Source organism: Takifugu flavidus, chromosome 7, assembly GCF_003711565.1.
Source record: "Takifugu flavidus isolate HTHZ2018 chromosome 7, ASM371156v2, whole genome shotgun sequence".
NCBI lineage: Eukaryota > Metazoa > Chordata > Actinopteri > Tetraodontiformes > Tetraodontidae > Takifugu > Takifugu flavidus.
This window is the reverse complement of record NC_079526.1, coordinates 9,160,736-9,176,327: the sequence shown is the minus strand read 5'-3', so window position 1 is coordinate 9,176,327 and position 15,592 is coordinate 9,160,736. Positions and strand designations below refer to the sequence as shown.

At 47.1% G+C, this 15,592-nt stretch overlaps 4 protein-coding genes across 7 annotated transcripts in view; 2 read left to right on the top strand and 2 right to left on the bottom strand.

Moving 5' to 3' along the window:
* Window positions 1-2,488, top strand: part of p3h2 (prolyl 3-hydroxylase 2) — a 28,098-nt gene extending 25,610 nt beyond the window's left edge. The window contains exons 10-15 of the mRNA XM_057037239.1: window positions 43-138; window positions 221-371; window positions 556-673; window positions 1,029-1,104; window positions 1,293-1,433; window positions 1,615-2,488. Coding sequence (XP_056893219.1) covers window positions 43-138; window positions 221-371; window positions 556-673; window positions 1,029-1,104; window positions 1,293-1,433; window positions 1,615-1,707 — 675 coding nt within the window. The 3' untranslated portion in view covers window positions 1,708-2,488. The remainder of the gene's footprint in view (window positions 1-42; window positions 139-220; window positions 372-555; window positions 674-1,028; window positions 1,105-1,292; window positions 1,434-1,614) is intronic.
* Window positions 2,489-2,872: 384 nt separating this feature from the next.
* Window positions 2,873-6,251, bottom strand: ccdc181 (coiled-coil domain containing 181). Of its 4 annotated transcripts, none has more exons than XM_057037252.1 (6): window positions 5,842-6,251; window positions 5,220-5,330; window positions 3,870-4,808; window positions 3,654-3,800; window positions 3,358-3,533; window positions 2,873-3,264 (listed from the first exon to the last, which is right to left on the bottom strand). In XM_057037252.1, exons 2-6 carry the CDS (start codon window positions 5,319-5,321, stop codon window positions 3,099-3,101), a joined length of 1,530 nt encoding a protein of 509 aa, XP_056893232.1. In that variant the 5' UTR covers window positions 5,322-5,330; window positions 5,842-6,251; the 3' UTR covers window positions 2,873-3,098. The 4 variants fall into 4 exon arrangements, with proteins under 4 accessions (XP_056893232.1, XP_056893234.1, XP_056893233.1 ...); XM_057037254.1 differs by having other exon boundaries at window positions 3,358-3,515; window positions 3,666-3,800; window positions 5,220-5,376; window positions 5,842-6,250; XM_057037253.1 differs by having other exon boundaries at window positions 3,666-3,800; window positions 5,220-5,376; window positions 5,842-6,249.
* A 307-nt stretch (window positions 6,252-6,558) lies between these two features.
* On the top strand, window positions 6,559-9,325 carry cpox (coproporphyrinogen oxidase). Its single transcript, XM_057037257.1, has 7 exons — window positions 6,559-7,235; window positions 7,303-7,446; window positions 7,523-7,633; window positions 7,725-7,866; window positions 8,210-8,428; window positions 8,530-8,634; window positions 8,709-9,325. Exons 1-7 carry the CDS (start codon window positions 6,674-6,676, stop codon window positions 8,791-8,793), a joined length of 1,368 nt encoding a protein of 455 aa, XP_056893237.1. The 5' UTR covers window positions 6,559-6,673; the 3' UTR covers window positions 8,794-9,325.
* A 92-nt stretch (window positions 9,326-9,417) lies between these two features.
* On the bottom strand, window positions 9,418-13,979 carry prrg1 (proline rich Gla (G-carboxyglutamic acid) 1). The gene is made up of 4 exons (XM_057037263.1): window positions 13,861-13,979; window positions 13,069-13,106; window positions 12,251-12,411; window positions 9,418-11,722 (listed from the first exon to the last, which is right to left on the bottom strand). The coding sequence occupies exons 2-4, from the start codon at window positions 13,076-13,078 to the stop codon at window positions 11,273-11,275; spliced, it is 621 nt and encodes a 206-aa protein (XP_056893243.1). The 5' UTR covers window positions 13,079-13,106; window positions 13,861-13,979; the 3' UTR covers window positions 9,418-11,272.
* Window positions 13,980-15,592: the final 1,613 nt, after the last annotated feature.

Genomic DNA, 15,592 nt, shown 5'->3' with positions numbered 1-15,592 from the left:
AATCTTATTTGTAACCTCAAAATGTGTCCTTTGCCCTGTCAGGCTGTCACCGTAGCAGGAGACGGTTACAGAGGGAGGATGTCTCCTCACACTCCAAATGAAAAGTTTGAAGGAGCCACTGTTCTCAAAACCTTACAGGTACACTCCTCGCTAGAGAAACAACCTTTTTAAAAAAACCAAAACAGCAGCATCGATTCACTGCATGACTGTGTTCCTGCAGTACGGCTACGAGGGCAGAGTGCCCATGAGCAGCGCACGCCTGTTCTATGACATCAGCGAGCGTGCGAGGCGAATCATTGAGTCCTACTTCCTGCTCAACTCCACCCTCCACTTCTCCTACACGCACCTGGTGTGCCGGACAGCCATCACAGGTCACACCCGAACACCAACGCCCTTTGTTTTCTGTCACATGAGTGAAAAAAAGGTCATTTTCAGTGGATTTGCAGCACATAAGAGATGTGGAGGGATAGTTTAGTGTAAACAACACAGGGACACGCAGGAACGTTCATGTTTACTGTGCCACCAGGCTGATTCTGACTCGTTGTGTGTCCACAGGCCAGCAGGACCACAGAAGTGACCTGAGTCATCCCATCCACGCCGACAACTGTCTGCTCGACCCCGAGGCCAACGAGTGCTGGAAAGAGCCTCCAGCATACACATACAGAGACTACAGGTAAGTTCTTTATCACCAGTTTAATAGCGTGAAAAATCACAGCTTTACTTCAAATTTGTCCAGATTTCCTGTGCCTATTTTCTTTGATTACAAAAACATATTATGCTAGACAGGTTTGGCTGATTCCAGCTCTATAAATGACCCTCGAGCACCCTCTAGTGGCAGATGGTCTCAATTACATCAGCTGCAACTTATTTACGCTTTTATTGACTAATTTATAGAAAATTGACCCCTTCATGCTGCTGATTGTACTTTACCTCATATGTTAAATTCTTTGTTTATGAATTGTACCTTTAATTTCACTAAACTATCCTTGGAAATGATCATTTATGCTTTTGTTTCTATTTCTTCTCAGTGCACTGTTATATCTCAATGGAGATTTTGAAGGTGGGGAATTCATATTCACAGAAATGGATGCCAAAACAGTCACGGTGAGACTTCTCTAATGTTTCTGCCCACAACTAAACCGACAGGAGCAGACTCTCATCATGTCATACACACACACATTCACATGAGTGCTAGTCAGCCTGCTACTTGAGCCAGCAGGACTCATGCAAGGGGTGCGTACAGTACACTCCTGTTACAGTCCTGACTCTGCTCCCTGATGTTTCCTCTCCAGGCGTCAGTGAAGCCCAAGTGCGGCAGGATGGTGGGTTTCTCATCAGGAGGTGAAAATCCACACGGGGTGAGAGCCGTCACCAAAGGACAGAGGTGTGCTGTCGCTTTGTGGTTCACTCTGGACCCACTCTTCAGAGAACTGGTAAAACAAATCTCTGAGACTGTGTAATAATAATTCTTTGGTGCGGTTTTGCTTTATTAAATGATGTGGCTGCAACTCGCGTGTGTGTAACTTGTGTGTTAGCATCCGATCCCCGCCCCACAGATGTGTGGCGACTTTACTCATGATTATTCTGAGAATCGCCTGTTTCCTGATGTTCCAGGAGAGGCTGCAGGCGGACGAGGTGATCCAGGCTTTGGACACGCAGGCTGTGTGGGGTCAGAGCCTCAGCATCAACCCTAAAGATGAACTCTAAACCAGCCTCAGCCCCCTCCCCACCTTCTCCCTCCAGACTCTTCTACATGTTTGTAACTATTTATTGAAACGACCTTTGGATCAGAACAAGCCAGTGTTTGTACTGTTGTTTTAGGGGTTTCTTTTTAATGTTTTTGAACATGCCAGTATTTTGAGTTCTCCTCTGGTTCATAGTTCTTTCCTTCTGGTGACAGATGATATTAGGGACACATTTCACTGACTGACAGAGGCCAAAGAGTCATTATTTTTCTCCTTCACTGCACAGGATAGTCCAGAAAATTACATCACAACTTTAATTTATGAGGTCAGTCGTCATGAACCATGTTCAGAGCTCTTTCTCTAAACGTATTTCTAACATTATACTACTCTTTTTTTATGTGGAGCGCCAGTTTGAAAGTATTTTTCCACTTTTGCTTGTGCTGTTGGTGCGATCACGCCTCGCACCCTCAGCTCTGAGCAACAGCAGAATCCTGACTCACTGTGTATGTGACAATAGTTGACTTTTAATTTATGTTTAATAACAGACGGCTGCCGCCGCCGCTGTCTGCATTTATTATGTGGAACTTTTATTCATAAAAGATGTCAGTTGTTCCTGTTTCAAGGAATCATGCACTGTAAATCTATATTTTTGTTGTTTTTAAGGGTTAATTTGCTAACTGGAGAGTAAAGGCCTGTCATTTCACCAGGTTAGCCACTCTTGTTTCACTGCTATTTAATTGAAATGCTGTAGAACACAAAGGTTCTGTTGTGTGTGTCCGTAAATTAAAGGATTTCACATCAAAGCAGGCGTTTAGAATTTTTTACCATTCAACGTGGGGGAAAAAAACTTTTTTTTATTAAATGTGTTTTGATAAGTGCACTGTTTTATTTTTTTTAAATTAATGTAATACAGATTAATCATTTCGATGATTAATTAGACACCGACTGGGATGCTTACAATTCTTACAGTGAATTCCAAATTCAGTTGTTTGTTTTTTTAACTCAAAATGGAATTATGAGCTGGCTTCCCCTGTTGGCCCCCAAAATCCTGACATTAAAGTTCAAATTCCCAAAATAAACAATTTTTAAGAGTCATACTTCTGAGGTGGAAAAAAAGCTAATAAAAAATAATAGTACAAATAATAACTGAGCAAAGTTAGAAATAAAATAACCCCATTTGCCTCCTCTCCGCGTTCCTACAGCCCAGATATTCGCAGCTGTAGATGTTTATTTATGTCTCTTCTGTCTGCGGTAAACAAGAAAATAACAGCAATATCAAAGCTCCTGTTTTTGAAAGAAGAGCTAAAGTGCATCCAAAGTTCAAACGGTCCAACTCCCGGGAAAGGTCGCTGCGGGCGGAAACTGCATTTTTGGAGTCTTTGGCTCGGCGAAGGTCACCGGGGTCACCGTGCCTCAGAAGCGGTATCCCGCGTGCTCGGTGAACCTGAACGGTTTGTCTTCCACGCACAGCAGGTCCCTCGTGCGTCGCGCGCGCCGCTCCTCCAGCACGAGCCGGCGGGAGTGTTCTCGAGCCGCCTGCTGCTCCGCCCTCTTCTCCACCCGCTTCCGCCTGAGCCACCTGGTTTACGACAGACGTGCGGAGAACATGATGCCCGGGCTGCTCCAAAAGGTCTAAAAGCTGATTCTGATCTGAAGGCGAGCTTGGACTCACAGTTTAAAGGCGCGCTCGCAGTCCTCGCGGCTGCGCAGCAGGTGGCCGCAGTCCTGCTCCAGCTTCTTCACCTCCGTCAGCTGCCTCTCTCGCTGCTGCTGCTGCTGCTTCCTCTGCAGCCACAGCCGGAAGGACTCCTGTGGGTCGCAGGGCTCTTTCTGGAAACTCGGGCAAAACTGTATTAAATAACGGCTTTTAAAAGAGGACAACTATCCGGAACAGTCCGAGTCCACTTGCTGTAGGTAGAGCTGCACTCTTACTTACAGCCAGCAGAGGGCGACAGTTGCCTATCGTACCTGAGAGCTCACCCTCTCCATCTCCTGGGCTCGGAGGATCCTTTTCTCCTCCTGGAGCTGCTCCTTCTTCTTCACCAGCCAGGCCTTGAAGGCCAGCTCATTCTCCTGCCTCTTGTGCTCCTCTTCCTCCCGTTTCCTCTGTTCTGCCTGTGCCATGAAAACAGTAACATTAACGAGCGTTTGGGTCAGCACGGACCCGGGGGGCACCCTCCCTACCTCTCTGGCCAGCTTCGCCCTCCTCTCCTGGCTCTTCTGCAGCAGCTCTTTCTGCTGGGCCGACAGGGTGAAGGTGGCGGGGCAGTTTGTGCCCGTGGCCGACTGCACCCGTCGCCTGACGCTGTGCCTCTGGCCGCCTCTCGGGTTGTGCATCGCTGAGCTGGGCCTGTTTCGGGCCTGGGCTGGAGGTCGGGGGACTCGGAAGCCATCGGCACTTTGTGTGAGTTGGGACACACCGAGATGAGTTAAAGAGGAGGAAGATATGTTGGAGGTTTGCTGGAGGCGAGGCGATGACGAGCTGGAGGAGTTACTGGTCTTGATTGGGATGGGGGGGAATAGTCCCTGGCTGTCCGCTTTGTTCAGGCTGACCACATCGAACTTGCCGTCTTTTTCCACCAGAACTTTGCTGTCCTTCACCAGGCTCCCTGCGTCTCCTCCACCGTCCTCCATGGGGGAGAGTTTCAGCTCGGAGAACCTCCCCGACACATCATTCTCTGCCTCCGATGTCTCTCTTTCCCCACCTCTCCTTCCCACCTCGCTGCTGCTGCCGTCCATCTCAGCCTGTGGGGGGGGCACCACCAGATCCACCAGTCTGTCTTTAAAATGCAGCCGCCGGCGCCTCGTCAGATCTGGAGCCTCCTGGTCCTGCAGCTCCCGATTGGCCCGCTGGATCTTCTCCAGGACGTACTTCTTCTCCTCATCAGTGCGGTCGTTCATGTCCGGGGGAGGGGGGACGATTCCAGGGCTGTCTCTGTCAGAATCGCACTCTAAAGGCTCCATGGGCGGGGGCCACCTCTCTTCTTCTTCTTCTTCCATCTCTTTTCCTTTGTTGCTCCTCCTCTTCTTATCTCTGGTTTGGATTATTTTCCTTTTTTGCAGTTTGTCATCCTGAACCAGCTCCTTTTCGATTTCAGCCTCTATGTCCTCATAATCAGACCCCTGTGTGTGTGTGTGTGTGTGTGTGTGTGTGTGTGGTGTGTGTGTGTGTGTGTGGTGGGGGGTAGAAGACCAAAAAAAGTTTTATCCCGCTTTCAGTTTCCCCCCTGGAGGTTCAATCTAACAAGCGTGGCCACTTTCATTATCAAATGAACAGTGTCATCACTTAACCCATAATAGGTGTGACGGTGCGATAAGTGACGTGAATAAGTGCGTTCATCAATATTGCACGGACTAGTGGCACAGTGACACGACGCTGCTCTTGCTCAGCAGAGCAGGTTTCACATGCAAACACAGAGATGTGCCAGCTCTGGTAACTCAACTCTACTTCAGCTGAGGAGCCGCTAAGGCGCCTTTCGCGTAATAAACGGTGGTAAACATGATAGTCGAAGCTCAGAGACGGAGCTGACGTACCTGGTCCTCGCTGCGACTCTCCTCGCTGATGAGCCAGTCCAGTTCTTTCTCAAAGTCGTCCTCGTACACCTCCTGGGATTTTATGCAAACTAGCTCGCTCATAATTGACCCCTGAGGAAGGGTTGCTGTGAGATTCCTGCCAAATCAGCAGCAGGGCCTGGTGAAAGTGGCATGAGTCAATATAAGCCAGAGCCCATTGGTTGTCCCCTAATTTAAAGAGTTTTAATTGATTTTAAATCAAATAGGAAAATATGAGGTATGGCTCTATGCAGCGTTTTTAATGGTATATAGTACTTATATGTCGCCGCCTGTTGGGTATAAATGTGTACTGCGGTGTAGGAATTGCACATTTGTCCTTATTTTACCGTCACAAACACGCAGTTTTCTCTCATGTGGGAAATTATTGGTACATCTAAGACTTACTATGGCTCGGTTTTCAGTCCGAAAAGTTTCAGTGACGAAAAGTCCGAATTAAACACGTAAAACGGCCTAAAAACCTCGTTCCAACGGCAGATTTTAGAGGGTAAATAGCCACGGCGCATAACTCCCGAAGGAAGGAAGGGTGTTAAAGACTGCATTGATTTAAAACACAAAAAATGGGATATGTTTATAGTTCACTCACCGCCACGCAGGTTGTCACGTTTAGTATTTCTGTTGAGCTAAAGTGTTATTTCATTACTATCTTTCTAACTGGCCCACGTATTAGCTGACAGTCTGCAGCACCTGTGCACATAATCTGCTTCTCGTCCCTCTACAGCACTAAAAGGTTTAATAGAGCCGTCGTCATGGAGACCTGCAACACGCTTTACCACTTGCGCATGCGCATCTCAGATGCGTGTACAGCGCAAACTCAGGCAGATCCAGTACCCTAATAAAAATAAAGGTCCTCCCCTCATAATGCTGAAAACAGTTGAAAGCAGGAAAGATGTAGAGGGAAATCAGAATCACTTTCAATGCAATGAAACACTTGATCCTGATCTAACAGGGATATGTTATTCAATCAAAAACCATGTGTAGTTGGCACTTACAGATAATTTTTAAATTAAATTAAATTAAATTAAAGCTTAGACCACTATTTACGAACAATTCCCCACCATCAAAAGCGTATTTTTAACGTGGATTAAATAAAGTTAATTATGGGTTGTTAATATTGTTGGGGGGGTTTTCCGCGTAGGTTACTTTAGAAATATGCATCATGTGACTTTGGACCTAACTTTCGTTTTAGCGTAATGCATTCTGGGTCATGACGTTCGGTATCTACTTCCTTATAGGGTGAACCTAACAATTTTCATCTCGAAGAACCACATTTCCCACAATGCCTCTGTCACTGCTGGCGAGCTACACGCCCTTTGAAACCAGTGTTGAACGTGACTGATAGCACAAGTTCTGATAATGTTTGTAGAGCTGCAGTAATTGCGACACCAGCCGACTCCAGAACGGTTGTTGTCTTACAAATGGCGGCCCTCGTGCTCTGCGCGCTGGCCAAAACCGCTCGGACAACCACGAAACGGTGTTTAGTTTCACATTTAAATGGGACTGTTAGTACAGGAGGGCTGTCATCAGCCTTATTCCCGAGTCACGGCCCGTCACTGCCTTTGCTACCTGGAATAAGATGGTTTTCCAGGGGTTCCGGGCTACGGTTCATGTCCCACGGGACCGCAGGGAAGTCTGCAGGCGGACGAACCAGAAGAGCCTTCGCCCTGAGTGGAGCCGCACTGGCGGCAGGAGCTGCAGTCGCGGGATTCTTGGCCAACGCTAACCACTTCCAAAGAGCTGAAATGGCAACGAAAATACCCCAACCCGCACTGGAGAAGCGCGAAGACGGCGATATCTTGGAGAGATGTCGGGGATTCATGTGCGCTCCGGTGACGGATGCCCGTGTGCTGCAGGAGAACAAGGGGGAGATGCGCACCAAGATGGAGATGCTGATCATGGAGACCCAGGCCGAGTTCTGCAAAGCCTTGGAGGAGGTGGACGGGGGGACGTTCCAGGTGGACAAGTGGCAGAGGAAGGAAGGTGAGAAGGCTGAACTCGAATCCACCCTTCAGGTGTTGATCAAGTAACCTTTTCAACTGTGGGTCAGGTGGCGGAGGAATCAGCTGTGTAATGCAAGACGGGAAGGTCTTCGAGAAGGCTGGGGTCAACGTCTCAGTCGTGTCCGGATACCTGACAGAGGAGGCCGCAAAGCAGATGAGGAGCAGAGGCAAGGTCCTCAAAGGGAAAGACGGTGAGTCCAGTTCACCTGTGCAGCTTTTGGTAGCGGCTCTGTTCACCTGCGTTCACGGACACGTGTGTTCTAACAGGCAAGCTGCCGTTCTGTGCCATGGGCGTGAGCTCTGTCATTCACCCCAAGAACCCCCACATCCCCACCGTGCACTTCAACTACAGATACTTTGAGATCGAGGAGGAGGACGGTGAGTTGCTGCCTGTTGGTGTCAGACACCATTGAGCCATGGAGTCAAAGCTAACTGTTGTTTCCTTCCCGCCGGGCTCTCTGTGTTCCAGGCTCCCGGCAGTGGTGGTTTGGCGGGGGCACCGACCTGACTCCGGTCTACGTTAATAAAGATGACGCTTTTCTGTTCCACAACACCCTGAAGGAGGCCTGTGACCAGCATCACCCGCAGTACTATCCTGACTTTAAGAACTGGTAACGCCCGTCTTTTTTCCTGCTTTGCGTGTGGGTGTAGCCTCGCAGACACATCGTGATAAGAGGAAGTCCGTGCGTTAAAGTCCGAAGTTGCAGAAAAACCGTTGAGGCAATGACAGCGGCCGGTGAATAACCAGCACTGGGGACGGGGATATGAAGAAACGGGTGTGGTTTATCTGGTAGAGCATCTGAGGAGCTGTGGTCAGTTTCTAGCCAGTTGAAATGATAGTTTAAAAACGACGCCACATCCTCCTTTTGTCTTTAAATACGAGTTTGTTATAACTTTTTATTCATCCATCGGTTTATTTTGACGCTGCTTTTACATGATTTTTTTTTTGCCCAGGTGTGACAGATACTTCTACGTCCGCCACAGAGGGGAGACCCGGGGCATCGGGGGGATCTTCTTTGACGACCTGGACTCGCCGAGCCAGGAGGAGGCGTTCAGCTTCGTGAAGAGCTGCGCCCGCACTGTGGTGCCCTGCTACCTTCCCATCGTATACAAGCACCTCAATGATCCCTTCACCCAGGAGGAGAAAGCCTGGCAGCAGGTCAGACGAGGAAGGTGAGCATCCGTGAGGTCCCAGTTGACCTTTGACCCGTGTGCCTGCTCATGTTAAACTCGGAAAACCACGAACTCAACCGCGTGTCACATTCCTGTTGTAGGTATGTGGAGTTTAACCTGGTGTACGACCGGGGGGTGAAGTTCGGTCTGGCCACGCCGGGCTCCAGGATAGAGAGCATTCTGATGTCCCTCCCCCTCACCGCCAGGTAAACACAGCACCACAGCCGTCACAGTAATGAGCTGTCTGCGTTGCCCGGTAACACCGGCGCTCTGTCCTCAGGTGGGAGTACATGCACGAGCCTGCCGAAGGGTCCCGGGAGGCCGAGATGTTGGAGGTTCTACGAAACCCCAAAGAGTGGGTGTGAGGGTGGTCACGGGCGCACACGTCAGCGTGGGGACGACTCGTCCTCTAATGGAGTGAACTATTTATTGCCACCTGCCTTGTCGAGTCACCGTTGTAATCATATTGTTGTGCACTTGTAGATTTTTTCCTAAAAATGAGGTTTGTTGAAATCCGTATTTGCCAGATTTAATTGTATCCATCACGTTTTCTTCCATCGCCGTCTTCTGAACTGACGTGATTTAAGGTCCTTTTTCCACATCCTGGTTCTCCTGGGGTGACGCTCTCTACTTGAATCCTCTCGTCTTCCCTTTGAAATGAAAGTGTGAATGTGGCCAAACCCCGTTGTAATGTGTGCGTGAGCGCCTGCTCCCTGCAGAGGCCTGCGTCCTCTCCACTGTCCCTCCTGTGTAGTTAATGAGTGACTCACTGCTTCATTAGAGCAACAATATCTGCTCCCTGGGTCAGGAACCAGTGGGACACGAGCCAGGGTGGGTCACTGACAGCAGAGCTTTTTTAACAGGTCAAATGGAATAAATATTTTCTTACAGTTCCCACAGCGTCGCTTTTTTGTTTTAGATAATCATAAATCAAGGTTTATCTCTTTTACTCTTCACATCCAACACACGGTAAATAAGGAGCAAACACAGCAATTATTACATTTTAATACAAATTAACTGAAGCCCCTGCACATAAAGAATTTATATCAAGTTCCCTTGCATGTAATTTATAGATCTTTTGATAAGGCATCTGTTAAACAGAAAAAGACTGCAACATTAAAACTGACCTGCAGAAAAATGGCTACACTCAAGTGCTGAAGCTCACAGGTCAGCTGAGGATGGAGACGGAGAACGACAGTGCGTGCTCAGTCTGAGGTGCAGACAGGAAATGTAAGGTATCGGTACGTGACCAATATTTGGCTTTCAATATGTGCATATAGGAAATGAGCAGTCATTCTCCAGAGGAGTGCAGCGATATTTCCAACCAGACCCGCGTCAGCTCCACGCAAAGTGCCTTCATTTACCCGCCTCTTCAGCTATCAGAGATTAGCATCAATTCACAACATTCCTATGCAGTTAAAAACAAAACTAACTTGTTTCCACACAGAATATTCACATTTATGTATAGCTACACATGCTTATAGTGAAAGGTACAGGACATCTACCTTCGGATAACATTTCTGCTCCATGTTCCAGAGAGCATCACTCCTCTCCGCTTACATTTACAATTATTTAAAGACTCCTTCGTTTACTGTGTTCAGGATGGGATCGGGTGTGACACGAGTACAATTATCCAACAGGAGGTTTTTCACAGGAATTTCACAGTTCTAGCTGGCTCTGATGTGAGCCAGCGGAGCCAGAGCTGACCTCAAAGGTCTGCTTGAAACACCATGCAGTCACATGACACGCCTGCGAACACTCCTCAGCGACTCCTGAAGCATCAAATATTCACAACTGAACCGAGGCTGGCGGGAGACTCTGAAAACGTGACAGGATGGGCCTGGAAAAGGTGATCGCTGAAAGGTCACCAGAGCCAAACCTCCTCAGAGTTCAGCTCTGGTAGTGTTGACTCATGTTAGCACTTTAGTTTAAGAGTTGCAGCTAGTTATCAAAGTAGGCTTAAATAGACGAGAGTGAGGACCAAGGAACCGGAACCCTGAGCCCATCCTTCCTAACCAAAGCCCTAAACTATAGGTACATCAACATTCTCCCAGGGAACCTCGGCACATCGTGGAGTTATTAAAATGAATTAGCTGCACATAGTGCTGGTGCAAAAACATCACAACAGTGAATCAAGGAAGATGCTAACATGCTACCATGTGATCTTTTAACCTTCACGAGACTTTCTTATTTTGAGTAATTGTCTTTTTAACCACGGCCCTGTTTAATTTAGCAACCTCACCTCTGTGACCAGGCTATTTTTGCCACTTTATCAGTGTTCTAACACAAGAATGATGTAATTTAAATACACCTCTGAGTTCATCATTAAATATGTAGTCTAACAACCGGACAGAGCATCTACAACCTTATTAGTTGGTGTAAAAATGAAAATTTCCTATAGCTTGTGCTGCGTGCTGCTGGTGCAGTAGCACAGCTGCAGCTTGTCCAGTCAAAAATAGACACATGTTTGTCTATTTGTCAGTTTCTGTCAGAGACATTCAGTTTATATGTGATATATATTTAAAATATACGCAAGAATTAAAAACCTCAGTTTAAAAAAAATGGCACACTTCCTTCCTTTTAACATTTTTACCTAGTTTTCCTTTGAGCTACTTTTTTTTTTTTTTTGTCACAGCATGGATACAATTCAAGAAGAGTAGTGGCTGACTGGTTGTGGTATTGCAATATCATTTCCTGTTTCCTGTTACCGTTTTCCTCACGGATACGTCGAAGGTTAGTGCAAATTCCAAGGTTGCATGACTCCATTGAGCAAGTGTTCCTGTGTGTGCGGAATGGTGACGTCTGAAGAACGGCGCTCCCGGTGCGGTTCTGGAAATAAGACACTTACTTCCCAGTGTTGACAGGGGGGGAGCTGGTGTTCACTATATCCTCATATTGTGGCGGGGGCTCCGTCTCTATGTGGACGTCAGCGTGACCCACCGCCTCTGCGTATGATGGCGGTGGGTCTCCGGCGCCTCCTCTCACCGACGCCAGCTCATAAGCCGGGCTGCTGTGGATGCTGAGTTCTGTTTGGTCGCCGTGTGGGTAATCCCTCCCCCAGTGGTCCATAGAGACCACCGAGAGGACCTGGTCGTGGTGCGAGTTTCCCAGGCCGGGGCTGCGCTGCGTGCGCTTGCGCGAGTGACAGCGCCACACGGTGACGGCCACGGCGGTGATGATGAGCACGACCAGCAGCAGCGGCACGATTAGATAGAGGGAGTGGATGCCTCCGACCACGGTCTCCAGCCCTCCGGACGGGCTGCTCTCCCGCACGTACTCCTCCCAGAATCGTCTCTGCAACACAACGGTGCGTTAGGTCGTTTCCACGCAGCATTGTGTGTGTACGGTTTGTGTTTTCCGTCTGGATTAGAGCGATACAAAAGCAGCGGACAACAACAACTCGACAAAAGCGTGCACGTGATGCCGCACGTCCATCTGTGTGCTCTGCTCTCTGGGCCCTCACAATAGTTTGACAAAGGAAAAATGGCTTCTTCCCGAGCGCGCACTGGCCTGTTCTTCCTGCTGATAGTCATCACTTCCTGAAAAAACACCCACATTCCACAGGCAACCACTCTGGGATTAAATTACTGGACAAATGAAACCAGCAGGGCTGCACCTTAAATGAATGTTTGGATGTTGTCACGCACAGTGGTAGCTTTCGTAACTGTAGCAATCTGACTGTGGCTATTAAGCCAATATTGTTACTCTGTCAGTTATCGTTTTGGCATTAATAAATTAGCCTTTTGGACTGGAAAATGAGCAAGTGTGTCCGTGCTGTCTGGTCTTGAACAAACGGGGCGCCTGTGCCTCCCGCGCCCTCACCGTCTTTTCATCGTTCTCGAAGGCCTCGCGCGCCTCCTCGAAGGTGCAGATCTCCTCGCGGCACTCCCGCTGGATGTTGCCCTGCTTCATCTCCTCCAGGAAAGAGTTGGCCCTGCGCAGGCGCCGCAGCACCGAGTGCGCCGCGTCCGCAGGCAGGAACACTGGGAGGCAGATGGGGGAGAGGATGTCGAAATGATTGTGTGAAAAATATTTGCATGAATTAACGTGGCCATGGAAAAAAGCAAAGGGTGGCAATAGAAGCCGGTGGGATAATGGAGGGGAAATGGGAAGGGCAAACAATTGAAAGGGATAATTGTGTGGTACGGGTTCCCGGAAAGGACTAAAAAGCTGAGAGATGAGAACTGAATCACAGCCTATTGAGGAGAGTGTTGACTAGTGGCCACAGATCGGGATAAAACAAAAGCCTCTTTGATTTAGTCATCCATCCCTGGACCAGATAGCAGACACTGGAGAAACAGACAGAGTAGGCCTCTGTTTTACACGTCGAAACAGAAACTACAGACACAACATCCACTAGAAATGTCTGCGGTGATACTAAAGTAATAAATAATCTCTGTGTGACTCGGGGTTGTGACCAGCACAAGGCTTGGAAGAATACATAGTCAAGAGAACAGCAACACAAACGATAAACCAGAATCTAAGTCAACACGGAAACCTGAAGAGTCACTTCCAATTATGTTGGAGCGGAAAAAACACACCAGCAAAGGGAAAGAAACCAGTTTCAAGAGTTTAATGACACACTCGTGTGAAATCCTCTGCTCATGAGTCAAACGCATAACATGAGTGACGAGACTCACCACTCCCCATTGCGGTGCCGCTCTTTGGGGGAATTAATCTGCGGAAAAGCAAACACATTTTAAGACACAGCTCTGAAGCCAACAATAAATGAGTCTGGCACAAGTGAAGACTCGTCACACGCATTATATTGTTGCTGTGCTGAGTTTAGAATAAGGAAAACACTTGCTGAGAAACCGAGCCAGCACCATTTTAATATGCTGTTGCCAAGCAACACATATTACTTGATGTCAGCCACCATTATCAATTTAGGGAAATTCCTGTTGGAAAATAAACTATACTGTGAGAACATGGCTAGCCCCTTTCAACATGCTTAAAGGTTAGGTTTTTAGGTTAAAAGAGGGTTTTTATTCCACTCTAAAGTCCGTAATTGTGTTTTTGAAGAGCCACCCTTGACCGTAGTGACAGTGACCAATGGCGGCGGAGGTGTTACGGGAATCCTGCTCGTGTTGCGACCCTAAATAGATCCCCAGGGGCGGAAACATCCCAAACAAAGCCTCGCCGCCCCTCCGAACAGACGACAGGAGCAGCGGAACGGCGCCTGGGAATTACATTCGGGATTTAGGGCGGCTCCATTCTTGGAACAGCGCTGTTTCTGATAGCGGCCCACGAACTGACGAGCGTCGATGATCCCTCGAATCAGGGCGCCTCCAGCCGCGGATGCGAGTTAACGGGAGACTTCATCTTCAGACGCCGTTAACCAGGCTCGGAGGATCCGAGAAAGGGTTCCGCTACACAGCGACGTTTTAACTGGCGTCTGGTGCTCACAAACAAAGTTTACTGCAAAAACTGACCTATTTTCGTTCCAAGAATCCACATCCAGCCTCGTCCTCCCTGCTCCGCCGCCCCTCTGCCAGGATACCCGCCGCGCATGCGCAGATCAGGGATCCCAGCTATATCGCCTCTTCCTGTCAATTAAAGGGGCAGTTCGCAGATCTGAAGGCTTCACCTATTTTGATTTGTTCCAGTTTTTAAACCATACTGGGATGGTAGATGGTAGTGGTATCAACAATAATAAGGTGAAATTAGATGAGCTGTCACTTACAATGTGTTTTAAATAGTCTTTAAATGGTCTTTTTTTTACAATAGAAAACTGTTTTAAGTCCATATTAGAAATGTGTGGAACTGAATGGTTAATGTAGTGGATGTGAATTGCACATTGCAATTAAATAAAATTTATAATCATCCACATGAGAGTATTCTGATACATCTGGCTATTGTATTAAAAAATCCATTTATATAGGTTTTTCCAGAGGTTTTGTGTTTGGCTTCTTTTCTTGCTAAAGAAGGGACAGAATATAAGCACAATTTTGCTAGTGATAGATTAGTTTATTCTAACACTCTCTCTTGATAGTACAATAAAATAGGACAATCGTTCTTACTTAACACTTTGTTTTCACACATGTTTAGGTGTGATTTCTGCCTGTCCCCACAATCCCACGACATTGATGAAAATACAAAGGTTAAGAGGGTTGAAGGTAAGGAACAAGGTAATAAACAAACCAATTTCGCAAAGTTTCAAGTATATGTGATCTACAATACAGTTGCACTTGCTTGCAGTCCATCAGATTAATATTCATAGTGCCTACTGAGCACGTTCTAGTTTTTATATATTCTAATTTTAATGCAATTTATTGACACATACACCTGCCAAACATTAACCTAAATGGAGAACATATATGGGATCATTAGCAGCACCGTGGTTATAGCAAACGCTCTTTGAGGCTGGTTTCTCCCACACGTACACAAGTGATAGATGTTTTCGTCAGGGCTCTCCAGCCTAATCTCCTCAGGCTGCTGTGGTTCCGCATGGCTGTAGGAGTGATTTCTATCACGCTCCATAGTCAGCAGCAGGAGATCAATTTCACCAGCATAGACAGGATATGTTTAGGAAGTGAAGGCATTAGGACAAAAGTATAGGGTCGGGGTTATGTTAGGCATTAAGTTATGATGTTAAGGTGGGTGTGGGATGCATTTTGTTGCTGAAAGCCCTCACAAGGATAGAAGTAATTGTGGTGTGTGTACTGTCAGGAACCAACTTGATCACAATTTAATTTATTGAGTTAACTCTCAATAAAAAATTTGACATTAGAGGACTTTAAACCAAACCAATCTGTTTTCTGAAAATTAATTTAGTCACGTTTCCTAAAAACATCAAACACTTTTGTATCCTACAAGAGATGGCAGAGTGTGCACACGTATGTGCATGCAGCATAAAGACCAGTCATCATGTGTGTTAATCAATATGACTTAATTACTTCCTCTGCCCTTAAGAAATAGGGTTAGTTTTGGGAAAACATGAGCCATGTAATCATTATCATTTTTCAACTTTGTGTGTGTGTGCGTGTGTGTGTGTGTGTGTGTGTGTGTGTGTGTGTGTGTGGTGTGTGTGTGTGTGTGTGTGTGTCCCTCACACAGACAGCAACTATAAAAAGTTAAACAACGATGTTGGAGAGATACCCGAGAACAATAACAGCACAATATAATCTATTTTATGTATTTCATTATTTTACATAACTTTGTTTA

What these genes read in the sequence shown, in the direction of transcription:
- ccdc181 (XM_057037252.1), bottom strand. Translation starts at nt 5,321, where the DNA reads ATGAGCGAGCTAGTTTGCATAAAATCCCAGGAGGTGTACGAGGACGAC. An exon ending in AGAGTCGCAGCGAGGACCAG is followed by an intron (nt 4,809 to 5,219) that starts GTACGTCAGCTC and finishes ACACACACACAG; the next exon opens with GGGTCTGATTATGAGGACAT. An exon ending in TGGAGAGGGTGAGCTCTCAG is followed by an intron (nt 3,534 to 3,653) that starts GTACGATAGGCA and finishes TATTTAATACAG; the next exon opens with TTTTGCCCGAGTTTCCAGAA.
- cpox (XM_057037257.1), top strand. Translation starts at nt 6,674, where the DNA reads ATGGCGGCCCTCGTGCTCTGCGCGCTGGCCAAAACCGCTCGGACAACC. An exon ending in CAAGTGGCAGAGGAAGGAAG is followed by an intron (nt 7,236 to 7,302) that starts GTGAGAAGGCTG and finishes ACTGTGGGTCAG; the next exon opens with GTGGCGGAGGAATCAGCTGT. An exon ending in GGTCCTCAAAGGGAAAGACG is followed by an intron (nt 7,447 to 7,522) that starts GTGAGTCCAGTT and finishes GTGTTCTAACAG; the next exon opens with GCAAGCTGCCGTTCTGTGCC.
- prrg1 (XM_057037263.1), bottom strand. An exon ending in TCGAGAACGATGAAAAGACG is followed by an intron (nt 11,723 to 12,250) that starts GTGAGGGCGCGG and finishes GTTGTGTTGCAG; the next exon opens with AGACGATTCTGGGAGGAGTA.